This window comes from Durio zibethinus, chromosome 15 (genome assembly GCF_047325235.1).
Source record: "Durio zibethinus cultivar Kanyao isolate XHJ-2024 chromosome 15, ASM4732523v1, whole genome shotgun sequence".
Lineage (NCBI taxonomy): Eukaryota > Viridiplantae > Streptophyta > Magnoliopsida > Malvales > Malvaceae > Durio > Durio zibethinus.
Window position 1 is genome coordinate 19030217 of NC_143176.1, and position 24910 is coordinate 19055126.

General features: G+C 32.2%; 2 protein-coding genes, 1 long non-coding RNA gene and 1 pseudogene across 19 annotated transcripts; all 4 read left to right on the plus strand.

Annotated features, from left to right (window-relative positions):
* Positions 1 to 353: 353 nt before the first annotated feature.
* Positions 354 to 3936, plus strand: LOC111302020 (putative pyridoxal 5'-phosphate synthase subunit PDX2). Of its 2 annotated transcripts, none has more exons than XM_089744683.1 (7): positions 354 to 649; positions 743 to 870; positions 1696 to 1783; positions 1931 to 2004; positions 2824 to 3015; positions 3360 to 3457; positions 3575 to 3936. In XM_089744683.1, exons 1-7 carry the CDS (start codon positions 592 to 594, stop codon positions 3699 to 3701), a joined length of 765 nt encoding a protein of 254 aa, XP_089600809.1. In that variant the 5' UTR covers positions 354 to 591; the 3' UTR covers positions 3702 to 3936. The 2 variants fall into 2 exon arrangements, with proteins under 2 accessions (XP_089600809.1, XP_022753699.1); XM_022897964.2 differs by having other exon boundaries at positions 356 to 646.
* A 2158-nt stretch (positions 3937 to 6094) lies between these two features.
* Positions 6095 to 9092, plus strand: NF-YC10 (nuclear factor Y, subunit C10). 5 transcript variants are annotated; one of them, XM_089744684.1, is made up of 4 exons: positions 6095 to 6677; positions 7161 to 7245; positions 8350 to 8444; positions 8753 to 9092. In XM_089744684.1, the coding sequence occupies exons 1-4, from the start codon at positions 6249 to 6251 to the stop codon at positions 8771 to 8773; spliced, it is 630 nt and encodes a 209-aa protein (XP_089600810.1). In that variant the 5' UTR covers positions 6095 to 6248; the 3' UTR covers positions 8774 to 9092. The 5 variants fall into 5 exon arrangements, with proteins under 5 accessions (XP_089600810.1, XP_022753697.1, XP_022753698.1 ...); XM_022897962.2 differs by having other exon boundaries at positions 6099 to 6677; positions 8375 to 8444; XM_022897961.2 differs by having other exon boundaries at positions 6102 to 6677; positions 8372 to 8444.
* A 5441-nt stretch (positions 9093 to 14533) lies between these two features.
* Positions 14534 to 15659, plus strand: LOC111302018 (fasciclin-like arabinogalactan protein 12 pseudogene; annotated as a pseudogene).
* Positions 15660 to 16787: 1128 nt separating this feature from the next.
* On the plus strand, positions 16788 to 23160 carry LOC111302016 (uncharacterized). 12 transcript variants are annotated; one of them, XR_016328253.1, is made up of 8 exons: positions 16788 to 17029; positions 17145 to 17209; positions 17901 to 19318; positions 19401 to 19459; positions 19918 to 20653; positions 20902 to 21033; positions 21284 to 21406; positions 21621 to 22620. It is a non-coding gene; the product is annotated as an uncharacterized LOC111302016 (long non-coding RNA). The 12 variants fall into 12 exon arrangements; XR_016328252.1 differs by having other exon boundaries at positions 16798 to 17029; positions 17901 to 17958; XR_016328255.1 differs by having other exon boundaries at positions 16798 to 17029; positions 17901 to 17958; positions 20016 to 20653.
* Positions 23161 to 24910: the final 1750 nt, after the last annotated feature.

Consider the following 24910-nt stretch of genomic DNA (forward strand, 5'->3'; position numbering starts at 1 on the left):
TTATATATTTTTTATATTTATAATTTTAATACATAAAAATAAATAATAATTAAATAATATATATGTTCCCATTAATACCATAGGTAAAGTTTTATCCAAACATAAAATTAAATTAATGAAGTTATTTTTAAATATTATTTTATTGATTATTTAATTTTTTATAATTTATTATAAAAATTATTTACTTTTTAAATTAAAATATGAACGGACTCGAACGAATTTGCACAACTCCGTTTAAAAATAATCGAACTTCGACAATAAAGTTAAACTCCTTTTTGGAGTAAATTAGGATCTAAATAAATTTACAACTTATTAATATAATGCCTCCAAACGGTCCGACCCCACCTATGGACAGGTCTAGTAGCCAGTGGTGGCAGGTGGGCAAGACGCCAATACCGCAAGCCAGCAGCCTCCAGTTTTTGGTCCACCAATTTTCCTACAATTGGTTGACGTTTTGGCTGCTGAAGAATAAAATACCTGAAAACAGGCGTAGGGGCAACTAAAGAAGGAAAGAATTGTTGGCCAACAGAAGAAGGAAAGAGTTACATCACTCGACGTCTCCCTTTATCTCGTCGAGTGGAATAATTAAGCATGGCCGTCGTCGGAGTATTGGCTTTACAGGGATCATTCAACGAACACATAGCAGGCAATAATCTCTAACTCTGATATTCAAACTGTTAATTGATGAGTTTTATTTTTGGTTGAACATATTTGTACTCTTCTTTTTTTTTTTTTTTTGCAGCGCTTAGGAGGCTAGGAGTGAAAGGAGTGGAGATAAGGAAGCCAGAGCAGCTTCAAAATATCAGCTCTCTTATCATTCCTGGTGGAGAAAGCACCACCATGGCGAAGCTCGCTGAGTTTCACAATCTAGTATTCTCTCTCTCTTACTCTCATCATTTTCTACTGTTTTCTCTTGAGGCAGACATCCAAGTATAAGAGATTAAATTCTGATGCATTTTGAAAAAATGGTTTCTTTCTGTATTCCCATATTTCTTCCGTTAAAAAGCATGGAATACCCGAGAAGCCGTTTACCTGTTATGTTATTACTTGCCTTTTGCTAGTATTTAAAGCAAAAGCAAATGTTAAGATGTAAGATCATTTTGGTAAAAAATGAGTAGATAATTAGAATCAAGTATTAATTCAAACAAAGATATTCCATGTAAAAGTAAATTCGTGGACTTTAATTGTTATCATGGAAGTTATTTTTAAAATTTTATTGTTTGCTTTTGTTTCCAAAGTTCCCACACATTTCTTTTGTTTTTACTTCCAAAACCAAAAGCAAAAAAGTAAGTAAAGATATTGACGAAATGGAGCCTAAACGATCATTGCTTGCAGTCTAAGTATCATAAGGTTGAGTTTGGTTATTAGATCTTTCGAAGGATATGTAGCCAAAGACTCAGCATATAAGGGAAAGAGTTACTCTAGCTGACCTTGATTGAGTTGAGTATAGTTATTAATGAGTTGTTTGCAACCAACCGACCAAATTTCTTCACTGCATGTCATATCTGAAGATAAAAAGATATGGAGTCTTCAACCTCATCTTGATCTTGATTTTTAATTAAAATGCACTCCCAAGCCTAAACATTTTGTTATGCACACGGGTCAGTTCTTGCATTTATTGGAACATCACAATTGGGAACATTTATAAGTGTCTGATTTGCATTTAATCGGTTAATATTTTTAATTTCTGGTCAGTTTCCAGCTCTGCGGGAGTTTGTGCAAATGGGGAAGCCAGTTTGGGGGACTTGTGCAGGTCTTATATTTTTGGCAAACAAAGCTGTTGGTAGGTTTCTGTTCTTTCATTTCTCCTCCCCCTTCTAGATTCTGCATACTAAATTTGCAAAGTATTTATGATTTGCACCAAGCAATTTATCAAAATGAGATCATTCAAAAAGTTCTGAATTTGAAATTAGTGCTGCAACTTTTTCAGGACAGAAAGAAGGAGGGCAGGAATTAGTTGGGGGCCTGGATTGCACTGTCCATAGAAATTACTTTGGCAGTCAGGTAATACATATGCCTTCTATTTTACTGTATGTCCAACGATGCTTGTAAAGACATGCATCTTTCCGAAGGTTGTGTAGTGGTTAGTGAATAATGGAAATTTAAATGTTAAAAGACATGCATTTAGTAGAATGGAAATCTAGAGAAATTGCACAACTCCCATGTTTTCTTATCAGCATTTTCAGATGCAAATCTTTTATTTGGCAAAAAGCCACTAGCATGGGTCCAAAACCTAAGTAATGGTGGGATTAGTTAAAGGATTATAGGTAATGAGGATGCTATAATGGATGTCCGGATGAATTAGAAAATGTCTATGTCAAGTGGGTAGGGGAGGACCCGAGACTTCAGGACATGGATGAAAACTATCCAAAAAATACCTTGCGTTTTACCAGTTTCACTAGGATATGGTAGTTGAACTCCGTATTGTGACAGAAGCCTCTGCTTGTTGGGGGGGTTGTTATTGCTTGAAGATATCTCTTTCAACATCCCATTTGTGCTGATAAGTTGCTTAAATAGGTGTGTGAAATTCAACAAGTATTGAAATATATACTATAAGAAAACAGTGACAGCTACTTTGAGAACATGTTATAGTCAGTATTATGTTTTGTAAGTAAATTGATATGCTTCACCTAACTAGCTTAGCACTGTTTTTTTTATATCTAGAAAGTAGAAATCTCCTTTACTTGGAGAAATGTGATATCGATTTTACGGCCGTGAAGAAGAGTTCAATAACCTCCTGTCCTGGTTTTTCAATTTGATTTTTGTTTAAACTACTAATATTGAACTAAATTATTTGTTATTTAACGAATCAATTTTATTTAGATCCAAAGCTTTGAGGCAGAGCTTTTAGTACCAGAACTTGCGTCCAAAGAAGGTGGCCCTGAGACATTTCGTGGTGTTTTCATCCGTGCTCCTGCAGTCCTCGAAGTGGGGCCAGGAGTTGAAGTGCTGGCTGACTATCCTATTCCATCTAATAAAGTGCTATACTCCAGTTCAGCTGTTGAAATCCAAGAGGTATACTTGCGCTCTTTCTAGTGAATTTTTCTTCATTGCAATAATTAAAAGTAAAACAATGAGAACTTAAAGACATTGCTTCAATTGAAGAAGGCTGGATTTGATAATTATGCTTTCCTATACCTTTTCCTACAATGTGTCATAAATCTATTTTGTTTTTATATTTCTTTAGTTAAAAAAGTTAGCCACATAGGTTGAATTTTAATGGTCCCTTCATCTTTTTTATTGATCCAGCAAAGAACTTGATTTTGCATAATGTCGTTATACATGATTAAGATGTCTGTTATTGGTTCTTTACCTTCGGCTGTATTAATTCTTGTTATCTATATTTTTGGGTATTTCAGGAGTATGCTGTGCCTGAAAAGAAAGTGATAGTTGCCATAAAGCAAGGAAACTTGCTAGGGACTGCTTTCCACCCTGAGTTGACTGCAGATACTAGATGGTATAAAGATGTTAAATCATCCATTCAAGTTATCATTTTTCTTGTGATCTTATCTGAGGTTCTAAATGGATTTTCTTTTCAATGCTAAGCCAAGGTTCTAAATGGTCGTTTGTGCAGGCATAGTTACTTTCTAAAGATGGCAAGCGAAGTTGAAGAGGGAACCTCGAATGCCATTGTTGCAGTCAGCAGAGGGGATCCAAGTTCTAACCAACAAACAAGATATGATCTTCCTATATTTCTATAATCAACAGTGGCGATGAGATTATTTTTAGTTTTTTTCTTTTTTTTTTCTTTTCTTTTTCTTCCTGTTCTGTTTTCTCCTCATCACTTGTAGTGTCTCCATGTTTGTGGATTTATAAATATCTTTCGAAAGATTAGTATCTATTTGACAAGTATTCTTTTAGGTGACATTTAGTTTTGAGACAGATAAAGAGTTTGGTTCTATATGGTAAATGTAAATTAAACTTACATTTAGGCTCTGATTGATCGTTGCTCTTGCTATTTTTGGTACAAATTGTTCTTGCTATTTGCTCATGTGACAGACCCATTTGCACATATTACTACAGTTATAAAAAATGATAGGGAAAATACGTTACTTCCCCTAAAAAGCTCCCCTAACTATAGTTTCCCGGTGTTGTTTCAAAACCTACTTTCCACCATCATCGTTAGTCACTGTTAGTCAGAACCATTAGCTAACTTGGCAGTAGATTTTGTGAAAATAAAAAGATTGGGAATGCCTAATCTGATACATGACAACCGCAACTCCCATGTTCTCTCCATCACAGAACAGTCACTGGCTGGTCTCCGACCCATGTTTAGATGTTGCTCTATTTAGTTACTATTATTAGTCAGTGGCACATTTAAGATTTGTTTTGGTTGTATCCACTTATCAAATATTATAAAATGTTTTTAATGTATTTATCAATTTTGTTGATGAAAATAATGTTTTTCCTTCAAATTTTTTTTTATTTTTCAATTTTTTGGGGTATTTAAAAAAATTTTTAAAAGGTGTTCAAAAAATTTGTTCTTTTAAATTTTCTTAATTTTTAATATTTGGAGAGTGTCCGTGGACACCCTTTAACAATGGATCTACCTCTGTTATTAGTCACATTGCATCTTGAATTTTTAAATTTTGTATCTTTTAAATCGAGTATCATGATAATCGGAATTTTAACACCATTAACTTAAACAAGTTATTACATGACATTTGCTTTAATATTATCAAATTATGTTTACACGAAAATATCAACATTTTTTTTCAACATTAATTAAGAAAATTTGAATATATTTTCCCTTAATCAACAAAATGTCTGCCTTACATTGAACAATTGACATGACATGCATATGGAATTTTCACAAAATATTTTGTGTTTTTGAATTAACACATGATATGCGTATAGTATTGTTTGTGCCTACCTGTTCGTGAGGGGTAAAATTTTAAAAATACAAGAAAAAAAATATCGGTTAATGATTAAGATTATGAATTATTTTGATATTTGTATTTCGACACTTACATTAAAGTTTGATCTAAAAAAATTAAATAAAGGTTTCAAAGTCAAGAATGTCAAATAAATTAGAAATATATGGATGAAGTTATTTATATTTGTGTGATAGAAGATTTTGGGCTTAGATGGCTCGAGATCAGTATAGGAGATTAGGGTTAATTTTATAAGTCCTAACTAAGTTAACAATTGACTATCCACTTAAAGTATGATAAGTCAATATCTTGAGATACTAATTGTTAGATTACTAAGATGATCGAGTTAATATAAATCTTAAAATTTTGATTAAACTCAATAAATCAACTCAATAAAATAATTAAATTGACTTCGCTTCTTAATTACTTATACTTTAAAAAAATGTTTATTTTATCCTTTAGATACTAAAGTACCCCTAGGAAGTACAATATACTAATTTAATGCTATTTGAGAGTTTAAAGGGTAAATTGTTCAACAACCAATTTATACCAATTTGCATATTTTAATTAACACATAATGTGTATAGCACAACATCATATATATATATATATATATATCTGTGTGTGTGTGTATTGTTATGCAACAAATACTTGGATGATTGATGTTGATGGCTTTTTGGGTTTGATGGCAGAATGCATGTTGGAAAACTGGTCAGATGGTTGATTTGGAGATTGGAGTGGCCCATAATAAATGGAATGTTCAGGGGGCGTCAAAGGTAAGATTTTGAGACGTTTTAATTTTCAAGTCAACAAAATATAGGAGGTGAGGAAAGGTAGAGCAAAGAAGAAAAAGAAGGTAAGAAAGTAGGGGAGAGTATGTGAGATGGGAGTGAAAAATTCATAATGAGACATCCCTGTCCTGATTTTATCTGTTATAATGGATTGGCATTGACATAATTAGTTAGCTTAGTTGCTATTAATTAAGTACAAAACTAGTTGAGGTGATAGTGAATATAACCATCAATAGATGTTAAGTTGACGTTTAAAATGTTGACCAAACGATCTGAGTGAAAAGATGAACATAACGTGAAGAGCATTTGATTTGTTAAGAAGGTTAAATAGAAAAAAACAAAAGATTCAATAAAAAATAGTAAGAAACGTTCGAGGAGTTGTAAGAAATTCAATGATGTTTTTAACTAAAAATTGAATGTAACAAATTCAACTGCAGCCCATCTTAAAATTAGGAAAGATGGAAAGATAGAGCGCATCAAAACACCTTAGCCCAATCTATAGGGCCCAGATATTAGATCTTGCTTTGGAGTTTGAAGTTTTAGACTTCCCCAAAATCCGTGAGAGAGAAAGGGGGAGAGCGCCATGGCCTCCTCCAAGAAACCCAAAGAAGAAGGAAACAACAAGAAGAAGAGCAACAGCACCCCTGCTAAAGAGACAAAAAAAGCCATAGAAAAACCGGACAAGAAAGCCAGTACCCAAAAAAAACCTAACAAGTCAAAGCCAAAGGCAGACAATAACAAAAACAAGAGCAGCAATGGAACCCTGGTCGAGTCCGAGGTTATTGCTGACCCATCTTCAAACACTGAATCAAGAGAACAAGAAAACGGAAACAAGACCAACAAGAATGTTAAACCCAATAAGAGGAAACGCAAGGAAAAAGTAGAAGAGAATGAGGAAGAAGAAGCAAAGATGTTTACGTTTCCTATGAATAGAATAAAGAGGATAATTAAGAGTGAAGATTCCCGTATGGCTATTTCTCAAGATGTTGTTTTTGTTGTTAATAAAGCCACGGTAATTCTCATTTCTCTGCTTTTTCTTGGTTTTTTTTTAATGCCAGTATGGTTGTCCTTTTCCGTTTCATTTTACTCTTTCAAATTATAATGTGGGTTCAATATGTATATATTCCAATGTCAAAGCTTGAAAAAAGATTCACTCTTGCTGTTATTCGTTAGGTCTATGCTTGTTTGAATGCATGCTTGACAAAAATGGGAAGTAAGTTAGAGAATTGAGAACAAAAATATATTGAAAGGTTGTTTTTTTTTTTTTCTTCTAATTGTTGTTATTAGTTATTTGCTTCGAATTCTTCTCAAAATTGGTCTTTTTTCTTTGTTGTTCAAGATACTTGTTCTTTTGTGTAACTGTTGTTTCTTCTTCTCTGTGAATAATGGTATGAACATTATTTGCCACAATGGTAATTATCACTCTGTTTCATTTTATCTCTTTCTGTCCTTGAACATGTTATTTTATGTCTCAATGTATTCTTGGTTCTTGCAGGAAAAATTCCTCGAACAATTTTGTGAAGATGGATACAAATGCTCTGTGGAAGATCGCAAGAAATCGCTTAGTTACAAGCACCTATGTAAGTTCCCTTTCTATCCTCTTTGTATATGTGCTGGTTTTATCCTGCATTGTCATAATGTCTTTAAAATGTAGAATATTAGCATGAACCATAACTTACTCTACCTTATTAATATTTGCTCCTACAAAACACTAAATACTGTGAGGATCAAAACTAGTAATTCTTTCTGGTAAAGATAGGAGTAGGAACTCTGATGGTAGACCTGGCAATTTGTCTATCCATGTTGTGTCTGTTTGCCATAAAACATTTCTAAAACACGAAAATTGCCATGTCACGATTTGTGTCACATGCCAAATACAACACACATATTTTGGTTTTTGCCAAACCCACATATGTTTTTCGTCAATTTAAAATTGTGTAACTTTCATGTCTTTTTTTGTATCATTTGCATGTTGTGTCTGAAATTGATCTGATGGTATCTCTCGAGTGGTTTCCTTAGATCTGTTATTTGTTCATAAGGATTGATATTTATAGTTATAGTATTTTTTTTTTTTTGAAATAAAAAGTCAAGATTCTTATGGAATGTGATACTGCCATTTCAGTCTCATGGTTTGATAGCCAAGAAGAAAGTTTTCTGCAGATGGGTTTGGAAAAATTTACTAATTACTAGAGTTTAAATTCTAGTTATGAGGGCTAGAGTTGTACACATATAGCGATTTCTATATCACATCAAAATTGACCCTCTGCTTGTGTCATTAGAATTGAAAATTTTAGGGGTTTGAATTTGGCTCTTGATTCTGATATTCTATTATGGATCATGTAGGTGAACCATGAACTAATTTGAGATCTGATGATTTCAAAATTTTAATCTGCCGTTTCTCTGCACCAGTATGAATCTTAAATATCTCAAAAAGCCTAGTCTCTTTCCATTGCTTGTGATTGGTATACATGTTATGGGTGCTTGAAATTATATTAAGATTCTCCGGATGTTTTTTCCATGTATATATATATATTTCATCTATAATTTAATATTTTATGAAGTATATAATTGAATGATATTATATTTTTCATTTCTTGAAAAGTGGATTGTATACAACTTCATATTGCTTTTATCGTGTTGCTCAAACCCGTTTTAAAAGAATTTGATATTTTTGTTGCAAAAAGCTGTTAACATATTTGACTGCAGTAGTATTAAGATGCTCCTCCCATATTTGCAGCAATGGTTGTTTGTGAGCGGAAGAGATATGACTTTCTATCAGGTACTTTTCTCTCTAATTTGTTTATTTATTTTTATTTAGCCAATTGCCGGGCTACAAAATAGAAATTAATGTTCTTCACCTTCTCCTTCCCTTTAGCGCCTTTATATATGTTGAGGGTGGAATTCCATTCCAAGTCATCCCTGGAACTGCAAAAAAACTTTAGTAGCTAAACTAACTGGCATCTTTGCTGTCCTATCCTATTCTCGTTGCCAGCTATCTTCCCAAAGTTTATCCTGGTTCCAAGTTTTTTCCGCATTGGTTGAGCTATTATTTAACATTTGCTGGAATTTTTTTTCCTGTGTTTCCAGATTATGTCCCTGAGAAAATAAAAGCTGAAGATGCATTGAAAGAAAAAAATTTGACTGAGACAGAGGCTGGATAGGACCTTGGGATACATACAAACAGAGATGATGATCCGGCACTGACCTGCTTGGACAATTAGGCTTTGTCATTGGCTTGTTTATCGTTGTCAGTTAGAAGAGGATATTGCTGTGGTATAACTTCTTTCACTAACACGGATTTGATCTACAGGTCTGCTATTATTTCTCTAACAGTGTATCCCAACTTGAACTAATGCATGTCCATACATGTCTGTAATGGGATAATTTGCATATTCAACTAGTGAAATGATGAATATCCTGCTATGAAGATGATGGGCCCATGGTTTTTACCATATAATGCTCAAGCCATGTGAAATAATTCTTAAGCCATGCCCATCTGTTTTACCATCTATACATGCTCGATGATAGCTCACGTCCTGTGTCACGGACAATGTGACCGAGAAAGTGGATTTGGGTCTGAGCAAATGCACATTTCTCCATTTTCACATACAACTGGTGGTCTTGTAATCTTCGAAGCACTTAGCACAAGTGTTTTTGATGTTCTTTCAGAGTAGAGCTATATACCATTATTTCATCTAAATAGATGACTATAAATTTGTCTAGATAGTCATGGAACACCTGATTCATCAATGTACAAAATGTGGAAGGAGCATTGATCAGTCCAAAGGGCATAACAAGAAATTTAAATGCGTCATATCGTGTTACACAAGTGATCTTTGGCTCATCTCTTTCAGCAATTCTGACCTGATGATAGCTAGATCTCAAGTCCAATTTGAAAAAGTACTTGGCTCGGCTTAGTTGATCAAACAAATCTGTTATAAGAGGGATGAGATATTTGTTTCTCACGGTGACTTTGTTCAGGGCCCTGTGGTCAACACATAATCGTAAACTTTCATCATGCATTTTTTGAAATAGCATTGGCATTCCAAAAAGGAGCCTTTGATGGTCTAATGAACCCGGTTGTAAAAGTTCATCTAACTGTTTCTTTAGTTCGGCTAACTCTGACGGGCCCATGCGGTAAGGAGTTCTAGCAGGGGGTTTAACTCCTGGGAGGAGCTCAATTTCATGGTCCACGACTCTTCGAGGAGGTAGAACCTTAGGTAATATCCCTGGCATCACCTCTTCGAATTCTTTCAACATTTTTTTCACGTCATTGGGTATCGGTTTCACTCCCAACCCTTTCTTGTAAATCGGCATGTCCATAAAGAAGGGTTCACCTCTCTTTACTCATTTCTTGAATTGTAAAGCTGAAATCATTTTCTTCTCATTCTTTGGCAAGATAGTGGCCGGCACCACACATGGGTGCTCCCTTAAGAACAACAGGCAACTAGCGACGGGGATAGGGATCACTTGAGCTAACATCATGAAGTCCAATTCGAGGACGACATCAAATTCATCTATGGGGGAAACTGTAAAGTTTACATTCCCTTTTCATGACCTCAATTTGGTCATCACACTCTTGGAGCTTCCACTGATCGCAAATGTTGGCGAATTGATTGCCTTTATTCGCCTACAGTCCTTGTTAACTTGGAGATCACATCTTTTTGCTTCTTCTGGCATGATGAAGGTATCGGTTGCACCCGTATCTACCATGACCCTGGTGGGCTTCTCATTGATCATTAATTTCACATACATCAGGCCTCTATCTTTGCTTCTTCTTTATTGTGTTCAGTTGGGTGTGAAAGGTATTCAAAAACCTTATTAAACCCATCATGGCTAGCTTATCTTCAACTTCTTCAATGATCTTTGGTGTTTTTACGGACTCTTGAGACGGGGTTCTTAAGGCATTAAGGATTCCTCTGTGTGGGCATTCGGTCACCTGATGCGACCCCTTGCATAGAAAGCAAGCTAGTGGTTGCCTAGGCTTAAAAATTATTGTATTGTTTGTCTTAGGTTGGGTGCTATCTCGACCAAAAGACCTCTTGTCTGATCCCCCACTGAAGGGTTGGTCCAATCTAGTTATCTTTCTCCCATTATCAAAGTTGAAGTTACTGCCAACTGATGGAGGATTTTTTTATTTTGAAGAGCCATCATTATAATCATGGAGACGTTCAGCTACAGCTATGGCTGTGGTCATGTCTTACATTTTTTATCTTTGTAGTTCTGTCCTGCCCCAAGGCTTGAGGGCTCAAGGAAATAAAACATCTTGTCTTTTTTAGACATGTCTCGAATATCCAACATCAGGGTAGAAAAACTCATTGCAAACTCTCGCACTGTTCCTGTTTGCACTAATTCTCGAAGTTTTCTTCGGGTCATATACTCTACATTCTCAGGGAAGAACTGGTTTTTCAGTTCTTGTTTCTGGTCTATCCAAGTCTTAATTGGACACTCGTCATTGACAAACTTGGAGTGCCACCATAGCTTGGCATCCTTTGTGAGGTACATCGACGTCAGTGTTACCTTTTCCTCTTTTGAATCCGTGTGTACAGCTCGAAAGTACTGCTCCATGTCAAACTGAAAGTTTTCAAGCTCCTTGGCATCTTTTGCCCTCTCATAGCATTGAGGCTCCAGCACTTTGGTCTTTTTTTCCCTTTCCGTCAAGCTCGAACTCGATCTGGCCATAACCATTTGTATGATGCTCACTTGTGCTCTGAGCTCTTCAAACTCATTTTGGAAAACATTCAAGGCATCTCTAGCCTCATCGCTCACGTTGTGAAAAGTATCGGATAACTCCTGCTGGGTTGTCTCGATCTTCCTCAATCGATCTTTAGTCACCATGTGAGTTTTCACTGCGGCCTCAAGTTCTTCAAGTCTCTGTTGATAATTGGGTCTATCACTTGTGATCATCTCCTCCATTTTCTAGCACTTCTCAATTGTGCTCTGATACCACGTGTCACGGACTAAACTTTCTCTCAACAAGCAATAGATCGTGCGGCACTTGAATGGATGCTTCCACCTAAGTTAGCTCTTAATAGTTTTGATATCTGAACAAATAATCATAAGTCAGAGTTAGTCCCAAGCATACGCGATAAGACACATTCATATCGAGATCAATCTCAAGCATACACAATAAGACACATTCACATCGACAAAAAGAAAAACACATCAAGACAACATTCGAATCAGAGGTGAATTTTATTATAATCGAGGATAGTACATCGGGACTTCTAACCATCGCCAGGCTCAGGGGGCAACCCTTGCGGATGGCTTATGCTCGTATCACGATCGGTGAGACAGCCCAACAGTACGCTGCCCATTCACCCGTTCACCCCCTCTAAAGAGCTTTAGAGATTTTAGAGCTATGTTACCACTAACCATTACAATATTTGAAATGGAAACACTTTTCTTAACTCAAGAGATCTATCCGGTCATGACCTTATACATTGGTGGTTCATGACAACCTAAGTCTCGATCATGACCCTATACAAGGTTGACTTATGACATCCTGTATATTTAGATGCCCTCTAACATCTTTGATGTCAAAATTGCAAGTTTATATTCTCTCAATGTAAGAAAAAATGAAATGGATTATCTTGTATATCATTGCAAGATTCATGGACCCATGAGTTATAAATTGCCTTGAATTGCATTTGGCAATTCATGACACCAGTTTGGTGTTGTGTTTATTTCTAATTAAATTTATGGTTACATATAAAATACGAAATATATATATATTTTTTATCAAATATGTAAATAATGTTTATTAAAATTTTAAATTATACTATTTTTATATTTTTTATGTATTTTTATATTGTATCATTATTTTTTATATTTAAAATTATTAGATTTAATTTAAATTACAATCTATAGTAAAGCCTCTAATTTTTGGTCCATTGCCCTATTTATCATTAGCCCCCAACAATGATAGTAGTTAAAACTAGGAAGAAAGAATCTTACTTTTGATCTAAAATATGTCTAACTGGATTGTAATGATGTGATGAGATGTAGATTAATATATTCTTAGAAAGAAACAAAAATGAAAGCGTAAAGAATTATCAATTCTTGCAACAATATAGATGCAAACATACGAACTTACTCGCATATGCTTGTATCGAACTCAACTAAATATTAGCAACAATCTTCGTATGTTTGTGTACCAAAAGAATTTTAAACACGAGTGTTTTGTCCGATCATGCGCCAACCAACACCAATTGTTTGCTGTATTAACTGTTAAAGCGACACATGTAGTCTTGACTTGAGAAAGAAGCAGCTTTAAACTTAGCCTAGCTTGGCTAGGTATGGGCCTCCTCAACTCAAATTTATCTAATATACTAAAGAAAAACAAAAACATTTTTAAAAGAGATATTGAAATTTCAACAATTCGAAATTTTCAGTTTTTTTTTTTTGTACATAACAAATATGGGGTCTTGGAATAGAGAAAGGGCCATAATTTCCTTCCATTCAATGAACTATGGAATGCTGCGCTTTTCATTTAAAAATTAAAGCTCCAAATAAAGGTTCTTTTGCATAGAAATTGATTTCGAATGAAATTAAAAATATCAATGATAGTAAAATTAGTTATTATATAAAAAAAATTATTGTAATAATGTATGTTTAAATGTAATAATAATAATAATTAATTGGATATGACAAGTGTTTACTAATAGAATTGCATCTCCCGTGCTATTTGAATGCATCTCACAGAGCAATTGAGACACAGGGCTTAGATCCAAATGCACCCTAGATGAGCATCTTAAATTATAACTATTGACGTGGACAAAATGTGTGTTGATAAGAATGAGTGGAAGAAATTTACATAGTTTGTGAAATTTAAAAAAAGAATTAATTTAATAAAAACTGTAATAAAAATTTAAATCAATAAATTGATAAAATTTAATATAAAGATCAACCATATGTAAAAAAAAAATTAAAAAAAATTATTTATAATTTAAATTTGATTAATGTTTATTCAATAATAAAAATTTTATCAATATTTTTATTAAAAATATCTATCTAAAATTATATATTAAAATTTTTTCAAATTTTACATACTTGATTTATATAATAAGATCTTTTAATTTATCTATTTTATTTTTTTTTAATTTTATTTAATCAATTTTAATTGAAAACTTAAAGAATTTCATTTAAGAAATTTGGTCTAAAACTTTTCCTGAAATAACCTAAAATTTAAGGAATCTCCCTGCATGCCTAATGAGACAAAAAAAAAAATCAAAAGAAGGGAAAGAGAGGCTAAAGAAAAAGGAGAGAGCAGCACAATTATAAAGCTGGATCATCGTCCTCGATCGATCTACAGACGGAAATGAAGGGCCCAGAAGGAGCCATAAGCGTTGACATTAGCACCCAGGCACAGGATAACATTCACGGGAAAGGGCCCAATGGCCAGATCAAAGAACCACCAGCCAACTTCATGGAGACTTGCTTCTTAAGGTGCGCAGTGGCAATCAAAACCGAAGTTTTTAAGCCCAAAATATCCATACAAGTAAAAGCAAAGCAATCACTTGACATCTTTATTATTTGTCCACACATCCACTCCAAATCTCCTGTTTTTCCTGCTTTTCCAAGCAATCTAGTTGCTCTAACTGTATCATCAATTTCTTTCCCTCCTCTCTCCATTCATTTCCTCCAACCTTCTCAAGAAAAAATTTTTTTTTGATAAAAAAAGCCGTAATTTATAAAAGGAAAACAAATTTTAGATACTAAATTTAAATTTATTAAATATTGTTTTTTTTTTTAAATTATACCAATTAAATCGAATTAAATGATATATTAAAAAAACATTGAGAGTTGATAATTTTGCCAACGTTTAACCTAACTTCATGCTCTCCTCGCCTTGATAAACCCCTCCCCTTTCTCTTCCTACTAACAAATTAGCCAAACATTTTGTGGAAGGACGACTTTCCTTCCCACAACCGCCCTCATATTCTCTTCCATTTTGAATTGTTCTGTTGCCAAAGCAACAACGTCCCATACATCCCAAAAGGAGCTACAAACGATGATGATAATGAAGCAACATCTGATCTTCACTCTCTCATTTCTCCTTCTCTTTTTCCTCCATTGCTCAAGAATCTTAGCCCAAGCTCCTGCCCAGGCTCCGGCACCTTCTGGTCCCACTAATGTTACCAAAATCCTTGAAAAATCTGGCCAATTCACCATCTTCATTCGTCTTCTGAAAGCCACCCAAGTCACCAACCAACTTCTTGGTCAGCTCAATAATACAAACAATGGGATGACCATTTTTGCACCGACAGATAATGCTTTCTCAAGCCTGAAATCCGGTACCTTGAATTCACTCAACGACGAACAACAGGTGGAGCTGGTGCAATTTCATATAGTCCCAATGTACCTCTCAACGTCCCAATTCCAAACCGTGAGTAACCCTTTGAGAACACAAGCTGGAGATAGTGGTGATGGGAAGTTTCCTCTCAATATCACTAGTTCAGGAAACACAGTCAATATAACAACAGGGCTGACAAACACCAGCGTTTCTGGCACCATTTACACAGATGGTCAGCTTGCTGTTTATCAAGTCGATCAGGTGCTTCAACCTTTGCAAATTTTTGCTCCTAGGCCTCCAGCTCCAGCACCTGCACCGGCAAAGTCCAAGAAGAAGAAGGCTGCTGCCGTTGCTGATAGCCCTGATGATAACACCCCAACTGAAAACTCCAAAGCTGTGAGCCTGATCACCATGCAAAATGTAGTTTTGTTTGGAATCAGTGCTATCGTTATTACACTTTCTTTGTGACCATTAGAAAAAAAAAATGTAATTTTGATGGGAATTGGGTTGGGGGCTCCATTTAATCTAGCTATGATTTTGGATTGGATGGTGGTGACGAAGATGGTGAGTGTTTATTATTATTATTATTATTTCCTTTTTCAATAATTATATTTCGATTTCTGTTCTATCCTATTTGTATCATGCCAGTATATATGTGATGAGAGTCAATTGCTATCAAGATTGAATTTTGAGGTTTCTTTTTTCTTTTGTGTTCTTAATTTCATTTTTTTTCTTTTAAAATTTTTGTTATAATTTAAAAAAAAAAGAAATTATAATTACATATTTTAATTATAATAAATCATAACTCACATATTAAAAAAAATTATTATGTCTTTTGATGGGATGACAATTTATTATTCGTTGATATTGTATAAATTATACACTCAAATGTAAAATGTAATTCATTATTTTATTCAATAAAAAAGTAAAAATTTGGTTATTAATGATGTGAGGTTAAGTATTGGGATAATTTTCATGAGATAATCTGCAGAATCATTACGGTTTACATAGTATGATGGGAAATCCTCACAGTTTAATAATAAAAATTTTCTTTTTCTACCTCAAAATAATTGTCTTTTATTGATTTTTTTTATTAAAGTAATTTTACTTTGACCTTATTTTTTTAACATATAATTAAATTAAAATTTTAAAAAATATATGTTTTAAAAAAAATTTTAAACTCAAAGTTTACAAAATTTATTTTTAAGATTTATTATTTTATTAAAAATAATGGTCAAAATTGAGTTAATTTGACAAAAAAAAAAGTCAATAAGAAACAATAATTTTGAAATAGAGAAAATACAATTTTGTGGAATTAACAAAAATGTTTTATCCCACTTCATTTTATATTAATTAAAAGTATTATTATACACAAAAAAATATAAAGATAATAGTCAAATTTGATCCAAAATTTAAGAATCATTCATACTATTTACTTTTTTAAAACATAAAAAATATTAATACTAGAACTATAATTGTTACTACTTTTTAAAAAAAAAGTTGAAAAATCTATGTGCACGAGGGCTCAAACACTGCACTACAAAAATTCTTATTTTTAATGACATTAAAATTTTGAGAGTTCATAAAAATGTTAATAATTTATTGTTTTTATTTTACTAATTTAATAAAATTGCCTTTAATAGATTATTTTTTTAGGCTACTTCTAACCCGCACATAATAATCTTATTTCTCTCGCTTAATAAAACATTAGGGTTATAAAACACTCTTTGCTTACTTTTGCCTCGTGTGACTTAATAACTTTCTTTTTTTTTTTTTTTAAATCTCATTTCTTATTTTCACTTTTTTTTTTAAAATCTTATTTTATAGTTTCACTTTATTTTTTTTTTTTGGAAATCTCTCGACTCTCACTCTCAATACTCGATCTCTCGCATTGTCACTCTCACCAGATACAATTCTTCAATCTCTCTTCGATTACTACCTCGATCTCTCTTACTCTCATTCTCACCTAATATACCTTCGATCTCTCTTCGATCTCTCTTCGATCGATTCTCTCTGCAGCAAACTTTGATTTCCTCGCTGAAATTTCGATTTCCTCTGCTTGTAGCTAGGTATACACGATTTCCTCTGCATTTCTTCGATTTTCATCTATTATTTTCCAAATCTAATGAATCTTTCTTTAATTTTTTTTAAAATCTATTATTTTTTTGCTCAATTGTTGTGCAGAAGTAGTTCCTCCTCTGTAGTTCGTCAATTTTTTATCTGTTAGTGCAGAAATAGACAAGGACAAGGTATCTTTCAAATTTTGGAGTTAACCTTGTTGTTTAGCTTTTTGTGGATAAATTTGATTAACTAAATTAGGAACATTCAATTAAGCACATTTATGTATCATTAACTAAATTCATTCATAACACATATTCATGAATAGCTATAGCTAGCTTCATAGATAGCTAGATTCATGAAAACTTAATCTAAGTTTAATATCCAACAATTTCATATAGAGATACCGGGAATGCCACAAAATAAGATTTTAAAGGCTGATCTATATTTTCATTCATCTTAAAAAATTGAGGAGAAAATCTGTACCCTTACAATGTCATCATTATATGTAATGAACAGTATCATCTCAGGGGTGTATTTAAGAAATGGTATTATTGGAATTAAAATAATAGTATTATATTTTTTATTTATATTATTTATTATTTAAAAACAATATTGATAAAATTAAATATAGAAGAAAATATCTCAAAATATGATAAGACTTTCAAATAAATATATATTTTCAAAATCATAAATTAAACTTATACTTGTAGTGAAAAAATATTCTTAGAATTTTCAAATTAAAATGAATGTAAAAGTAAAGATAAAATTTATTTTTTGACCTCTTAAAAAATTTTAATAAATTTTAGTGGTGTCAATATACTAATTATATAGGAAAAACACTAATTGTTTATGCTAATTATATATAATATACAATTTCAGAAGTTGAGTGGGATCAATGGTTGATTGAACTCTACCACTTACCTCTTAAAGCTAATAGGTATGAACAGCCCTGATCTTTAATGGCAGCATACTGTTTACTTTCGATTACTATTATATGATCTAGACTTACTACCAAGGTTTGCTTTTGATTTCACCATAATTCCATGACTGAAATTTAGAATGCCTAAGAAAGAATTAATCATAAATGATTGTTATAGTTTGGCAAAAGAATGTTAAAGGTGACTGCAACTCGAACTGTCATTAGATTTGAATGATGAGGGTTCTGTGAGAATGAGAAATGCCATTGCCATGACTGCACCAAACCCAAGAGCTTCTATCTGGGTTCAGCTAAGGGCAGTATACTAAGACTACTTGAGAGTTAAAAACAAACACAGGTACATGATAATTATCATTGAAACAATGTGTCACTCAACTAGATTAAGACTAATAAAGTTTTTTCTATCGACTTACTAAAAACTAGACCCTTCGAGAGAAAAAATTTTGTTGTAATCATTCATTCTGATTTTAATGTTCTTATTTATGTTAGACAAATTAATTTCATTCTTCGATGATTGTGCAAATTTGAAAAAGAACAAAAAAATTTGACAAACCTTTGCTTCATTGACACTGTTGCAAACAATAGCTTCTTCATCTACATGAACTACATAGAAGTCCAAAATTTTTTTCAAACTGTAGAAATTTAACCATCAAAATTATTAAATAGAATACTTACACATAAAAAATAGCACTTACTCCTATGCATATGAAGAGATTCTTATTTTGGTCTATGTGGCATTGACAGGGTATATTTCTTTAAATTTTTAAATATGATTGATGGGGATGAATAAACTTGACATATTTTTTAAAAATTATGGATGAAAATTGAATTTTAAAAAAGTTTCGAAGAGCAATATTCTCTTATAATGTTGGAATTCTTATATACATGAAAATAATTGTTATATGATACAAATTATGTAATTAAGGAACAACTTTTAGATTGTGTGCTAATATCATTTCAAGCATTTAAGATGTGATTACTTACTTTGATAGAACTTAATAGAACTTAATAGAACATAATAGAACTTAATTACTTTAATAGATTGATGGTTTATTGTTTGGATGTAATTAGCCTTATTGAAGGCAAGGGCATTAAGAAGGATCAATATGGATTTACCCTTGTGAATTTCTCAAATTTAATTCATATGGGCAAGGATATAAAAGATGAAGCTCTTGTATTTGCATCCCAAGCAAAACTGGTATTTTATGTACAAGATCCTTGATATGAGAATTGGAAATTGTATTGAATGCAATACCAAGAGATTTGTATGATATGAGTGTGGAATCAAATAAGGAAGAAGGTTGAATCTACTATGATGTTGTTTTCTTGTAATTAAGAGATTTCTTGGATGATTAAATAGGTAAGTCTTAAATTTGTGCTTGCCTCTTCACTTTATCTTTATATATGTATTCCTTCTGACATGCTTTTTCTTTTTTGTGCAGGTTTTCTTTGTAGTGCAAAGGCCTCTTCTAAAGTGACCCCTCCCTGCCTGTCTTCTAAGGTAACCCTTGTAAGATATTCTTTGTAGAATATCTTACTGTTATACAGTGTTATGGTAAGAATTCAGAAGCTTACAACAGGGTTAAGTATTAAGTAGGAGAACTTACTACTTACACAAAAAATCCAAAATCCTGAATACCTAATAATTTAGAAGTGTATAGTGGAGATATGATCTGATATTTTGATTTTTAGATTTTTTGTTATCTTTCTAGTGCTTAGATAGTATGCCAGTAGACATCCTTTGTGCTATATGCTAGATTGGCATAGCATGGTCTGTTTAAGTGGAAAATTTTGATGTTCTGGAAAAACTTCTTGGTTTAGGTTTGGAATTTAGATTTTATCCCTGTTTTAGAGATCATAAAAAACCACTGCTGCTAGCAAGTGTGTTACTTTCCATTTTTATTGCTGTTTTTATATGCCTAACCCTGGTGTATCTCCTTTTGTATATTCATCTTTCAGGTATTCATTCATTACAAATTCTGGTTTTTATTTATTACAAATGCTTTCTATGGCTGCCCCTGGCATTGACATTTTTGGTGGTGATGATATTTTTGAAGTTTGAACAGAAGTGAATTTGATCCAGGATATGTTATTTTGAGTTGATTGGATGCAGTAGCACGAGCCATATATGCTCAAATTCCCTTCTACTTCTGGAAAGTGAAATTTTGCAACCTCTTAACAGTTTCAATTTCAGTGACTGTCACATAGTAAGATAATAATATAATGATTTCCTTACAGCTAGTTCCCTTAAGCTAAAAGCATGATGATCATGCATAAAAAAGAGCTCACGGCTAAGAAAAATAATCTCATTCTGTCACTGTTGTCTTTTATTAGTATTATTATTAGAAGATTCTCAATTCGACTGTGAGCATTATGGCACATGCACTAGTGGGTAATGAGATGATAAACCAGAATGTGTTTACAGTTAATTGATCTTCAGCCTGCTTTGAAATTTTTGCAGTTGTCATTTGTGCTTCTTGGAGAACTTCCTAGTTTACTTTGTCATACATGTTGATTTAGTGTACCATTACAATGGGATCTGCAGCAACCTGTATAGATTGTGATGAGAGCTGGAAATTATTATTGGTCACAAGGAAAGGATCTTTGTATTTATGGGATCTCTTCAATAGGAACTGTCTCCTCCATGATTCATTAGCGTCTCTAATCACTTTGGACCTTAGCTTGTCTCCGCAAGGTATATGTATTCGATATAATTTGAACCTTCATATGATCCTAGAAAACTTATTATTTCGTAGTACTTGGTTGACAACTCGTAATGTCTTGTTCACGTGGGATGCTACACATATTTCTAACATTTTTATAACTATTTTTAAGCACAATCAAAGTTATATCTGCTAAGTTATCAAAATCTGGTTTTCCTCTTGTTGTTTTGGCTACTCGGTATGCGTTTCTCTTTGACATGAGTCTCATGTGTTGGCTCAGGGTTGTAGATGATTGCTTCCCTACGTCAAAATTTTCTAGTTCTTGGAATTTGGGTTCAATTCAGGCTGGTGAGTTGGCTGCACTGTAGGTGGATGTTAGGATATGTTTGGCCAGAAAGCCCAGCTGGAATAGGTTTGTCGCTAACACTCTTTTGCCCTAAAATCCTGAAGCTATATCAGATTTTTGGTACAAGTATTTGTTTGACATCTTATATCAGTGGGTGGCATGAATTTCAATTATACTCTTCCCTTACTAAAGTTCCTTTTGACACAGTAGCTGCTAAAGAAATAATTCTGAATAAATCCCAGTTTTTAATTATTTTAAGAAGCTCTTTTTATTGCGTTGATCCTAGAATTTCACCTATCATCATGTTTTGCCACAGGGTAACTGATGATGGAGTGCAGACACGTGCTCATTTAGAAGCTTAGTTGGTATTGTCTTTGGCTTTGAAATCCTCTAATGAATGTCGCCGGAGCCTTCTTTCCTACATATGTTTCCTAGCAAGGTTTGTTTTTCTCCCCTACCAAATGCATTTATCGTGTAGCTTCCTTGGTGTACAGGCTTATACTTTTTTGTTACTAGTGGTGCAAAGCTTGTATTCAGTACAATGTAATAGAAATTGGAATCTATGTATTTTTGCTGAATAATGTTCTCTCTTGCTTATTAGGTTGCAAGTATAAAAATAAATAATTGACAAACTATACATATTTTGTTTGCAGAGAAGCAGATGAGTCTTGTGTGCGAGAAGTCTGTGAAAGTTTTCTCAGGCCATCAACTAGAATGGCTTCAGATTCCAAGAATCCTGCTTGGGATCCTTATGTGCTTGTAAGTCTTTCATCCCAACCTCTTACAAATATCATACTTCATTAATTTTAGTGCATCTTTTTCCATCATATCCTAGAATATCCAAGTAGAATCACTTCTTTGCAAATACAATATCTAAGCTTCTTTCCAAATCATATAATGCTTAATTTTTTTTGTTCAATTAGTTTTCAAAACTTTCTAGAAGGTTGATGTGCTTAGAATGTAACAAACATTATTTTAACAACTTGTCTTGTTAATTTCTATTGTCAATGAAAGCACTTCTATCTGTGGTTCTGATTTCCAAGGAACAAAACCAGCATGGCCTTTTGGTTTGTTTCCTGGCTTGTACAAGTTTGATCACATACCCTTTCTTATTTCCCTGGACCCTTGGTATCTTAAATCCTAGTCAGCTACTTGTTGACCCAGGGCTTTGAAATACTTTGAATGATTTTATCCCTTAACCAATCTGGATCTTTGCAAGGAATGAGAAAGCACAAACTTTTAAGGGAAGTCATTTGCCAAGCATGGATATCAACTCAAGTGCTATACCAATAGGTAGTAGACAGGTAACAACAATAAGTATTATTAATTAGTAAATAATAGTTATTTACTAATCCAGAAATTGTATTATATTGTAGGTTTCAGGTGCATTGAGTTCATTAGGATCATCATGTGCTATTGCATTGCATTGCATTGCATTGGTATTTTGATTACTTTTTGGTAATTTCATAGCATTAGAATGATGTTCACTATTATACTTTGAAGATGATACTACTGCATTATTGGTGATAATTGGTAATTTGATAACTTTTTGGTGTATTGATAGTTTCGGTATTTGTAATAGGATTGGTATTAAGTTGCAATTTTCCTTTGATGGTTATATGATGTTCTTAACAGCTTGTAGACATTGACAAATGACACTACTATTGAATTTTGTTGATTTTAATACTTATAAATCATGACATTGACAACCTCATTCCTAAGTCTTGTTTCTGCAGTCGTTGAGGAAAAGAAGAAAAAATAGTGGGATGGTATGAAAATATTTAGGTTGTTTCAAGTTAGAATGCTCTAATGTTGTGAACCATTTTGTAGTTGTGTTTGAGGACTTTTGTTAAATGGTTTTGTATATGCTAAAAGTTCTATGTTTCACAATATTTGTGCCCAAGTAAGTACAAGAATAGTGTCATTAGCTTCAATGAGTTTTCTTCTGTAATGGCAAAGTCAGCCCTAGAATTTCTAGACATTAGTTTGTCATCATAACCAATCTCTTTTTGTAAACAATGTAGACACTTTATTTTGTCTTTGGATTTTTTGAAATTCATTGGGTTTCGAATTTTAATTTTGATACTACAATTGAGCCTTAATTAGAAAAGTGAAATTTGGGTTCAAAGATTAAGCCCTAATTTTTTTTTTTTTTGTATTTTAATTTTTTAGTTTAATTTTTTGTTTAATTTTTTAAGTCAAAAGAGTCAAAATCAATTGGTAAAAAAAAAAAAAGAATAAAAAAGAAAAAAAATGTGGGATTTTGCATTGAAAATCCACTTTGGGATTTTATCTTAGATTTTAACTTTAATGATTGAATAATTTTGGAAAGATTTGAGGCTCAATGTATTGAAAAAGGGAAAATTCAACAGAGAATAAAATTTGGCGAGCAATTTTAGATTTGGTTGAATTAATTTATTCCAAAGTGAAACGGATTCAATTCTTATATAAAGATCTTGAATCTAAAATAAAAAAAGGGGTTTTAAAGTAATTGATTTCAAGATCAAATAGAGGTCATTGAGAAAAAAGAAAGGGAAAGTTTTGAATCAACAATGAAGAAGCAATCATGTAAACAAAATTTACAAAAAGATCCAGTTGGAGTTTTTGAAAGAAATGTTAAGATTTATAGTAAAAAGCATTAGTTTTTTAAAGTGAAAAATTGTTAGAACCCGTAATCTATTAAGGGAATATTTGCTTTCAATTTTTTGGTGTGATTTTTGCATAACTTTTATAATATTTAATTATTTACTTTTATTTTTATCTTTATTGCGTAGTATTTATTTTTGCATGAATTTGCATTATTAATATTATATTTGCATGATAATTTATTTGCTTAATATATTTATTTGCATGGTTTATGTATTTTTTTTTTGCATGATTGTATATTTAATTGCATATTTATTTACATGGTTTATATAATTTTATTTGCATGATTATATATTTAATTGTATGTTATTTTGCATGATTATTAATATTATTATTTGCATGATTATATATTTAATTGCATGTGTAATTGCATGATTATTATTTTATTTATTTGTATAATTGCATATTTTACATTGTTAATTGCATGATTATTAATTTATTTATTTGTGTGATTGTATGATTATTTATATATTTATTTATTTGGTTATATATTTATATGATTATTATTGCATGATTTTATATTTATTGCATGATGTGATATTATATGTTATTGCATGATTAATATTATATTTGAATGATATTTAATTGCATGATTATACACCAATACTAATATATTTGTGTGATGATATTTGATTTCATGATTATATATTTGCATGAATGGTTATTAATATATTTGCATGGTATTTTATATTATTGCATTATTAATATATTCGTATGATATTATATATTTATATAATTATTATTATTGCATGATAATTAATATATTTGTGTGACATTCTGGCATGAATATTTTAGTATGATCTAGGCATGATATTATTACATGATATTTGGTATGATTTATAATACATTTGTGTCATAATTTTTGCATGGTATGATTTAATATTTATTACATGATTGCATGATATTTTTGATAGAATTTTTTTTATTACCATGTTTTATAAATAAATAAAAAGATTGGAATTGATTTATTTACATGATAAAATCATCTTTTATAAAGCTTAGGTAAGGTAAAACATAATTAACTTAGTACTAATTTTGGGCGTAAAACGGTGGTAATACTTTTTTTGTACGTAATCGACTTCTGAACTTTAGTTTTGTTGATATAGATTAGAATTTATTCTTTTTATGGATCCTCAACTTAGGTTTAGAATAACTTTAAAAAGGATAAACTTATATAGATGGCCAATCACTTATAGTTAAAAAAATTGGTGACGATTTTATGATTTTTGTGTCTAATAGGTAGGTTTTTCCAACTTAAACGTTATGACCAATATTATTTGGGGGTGATTTACTAATG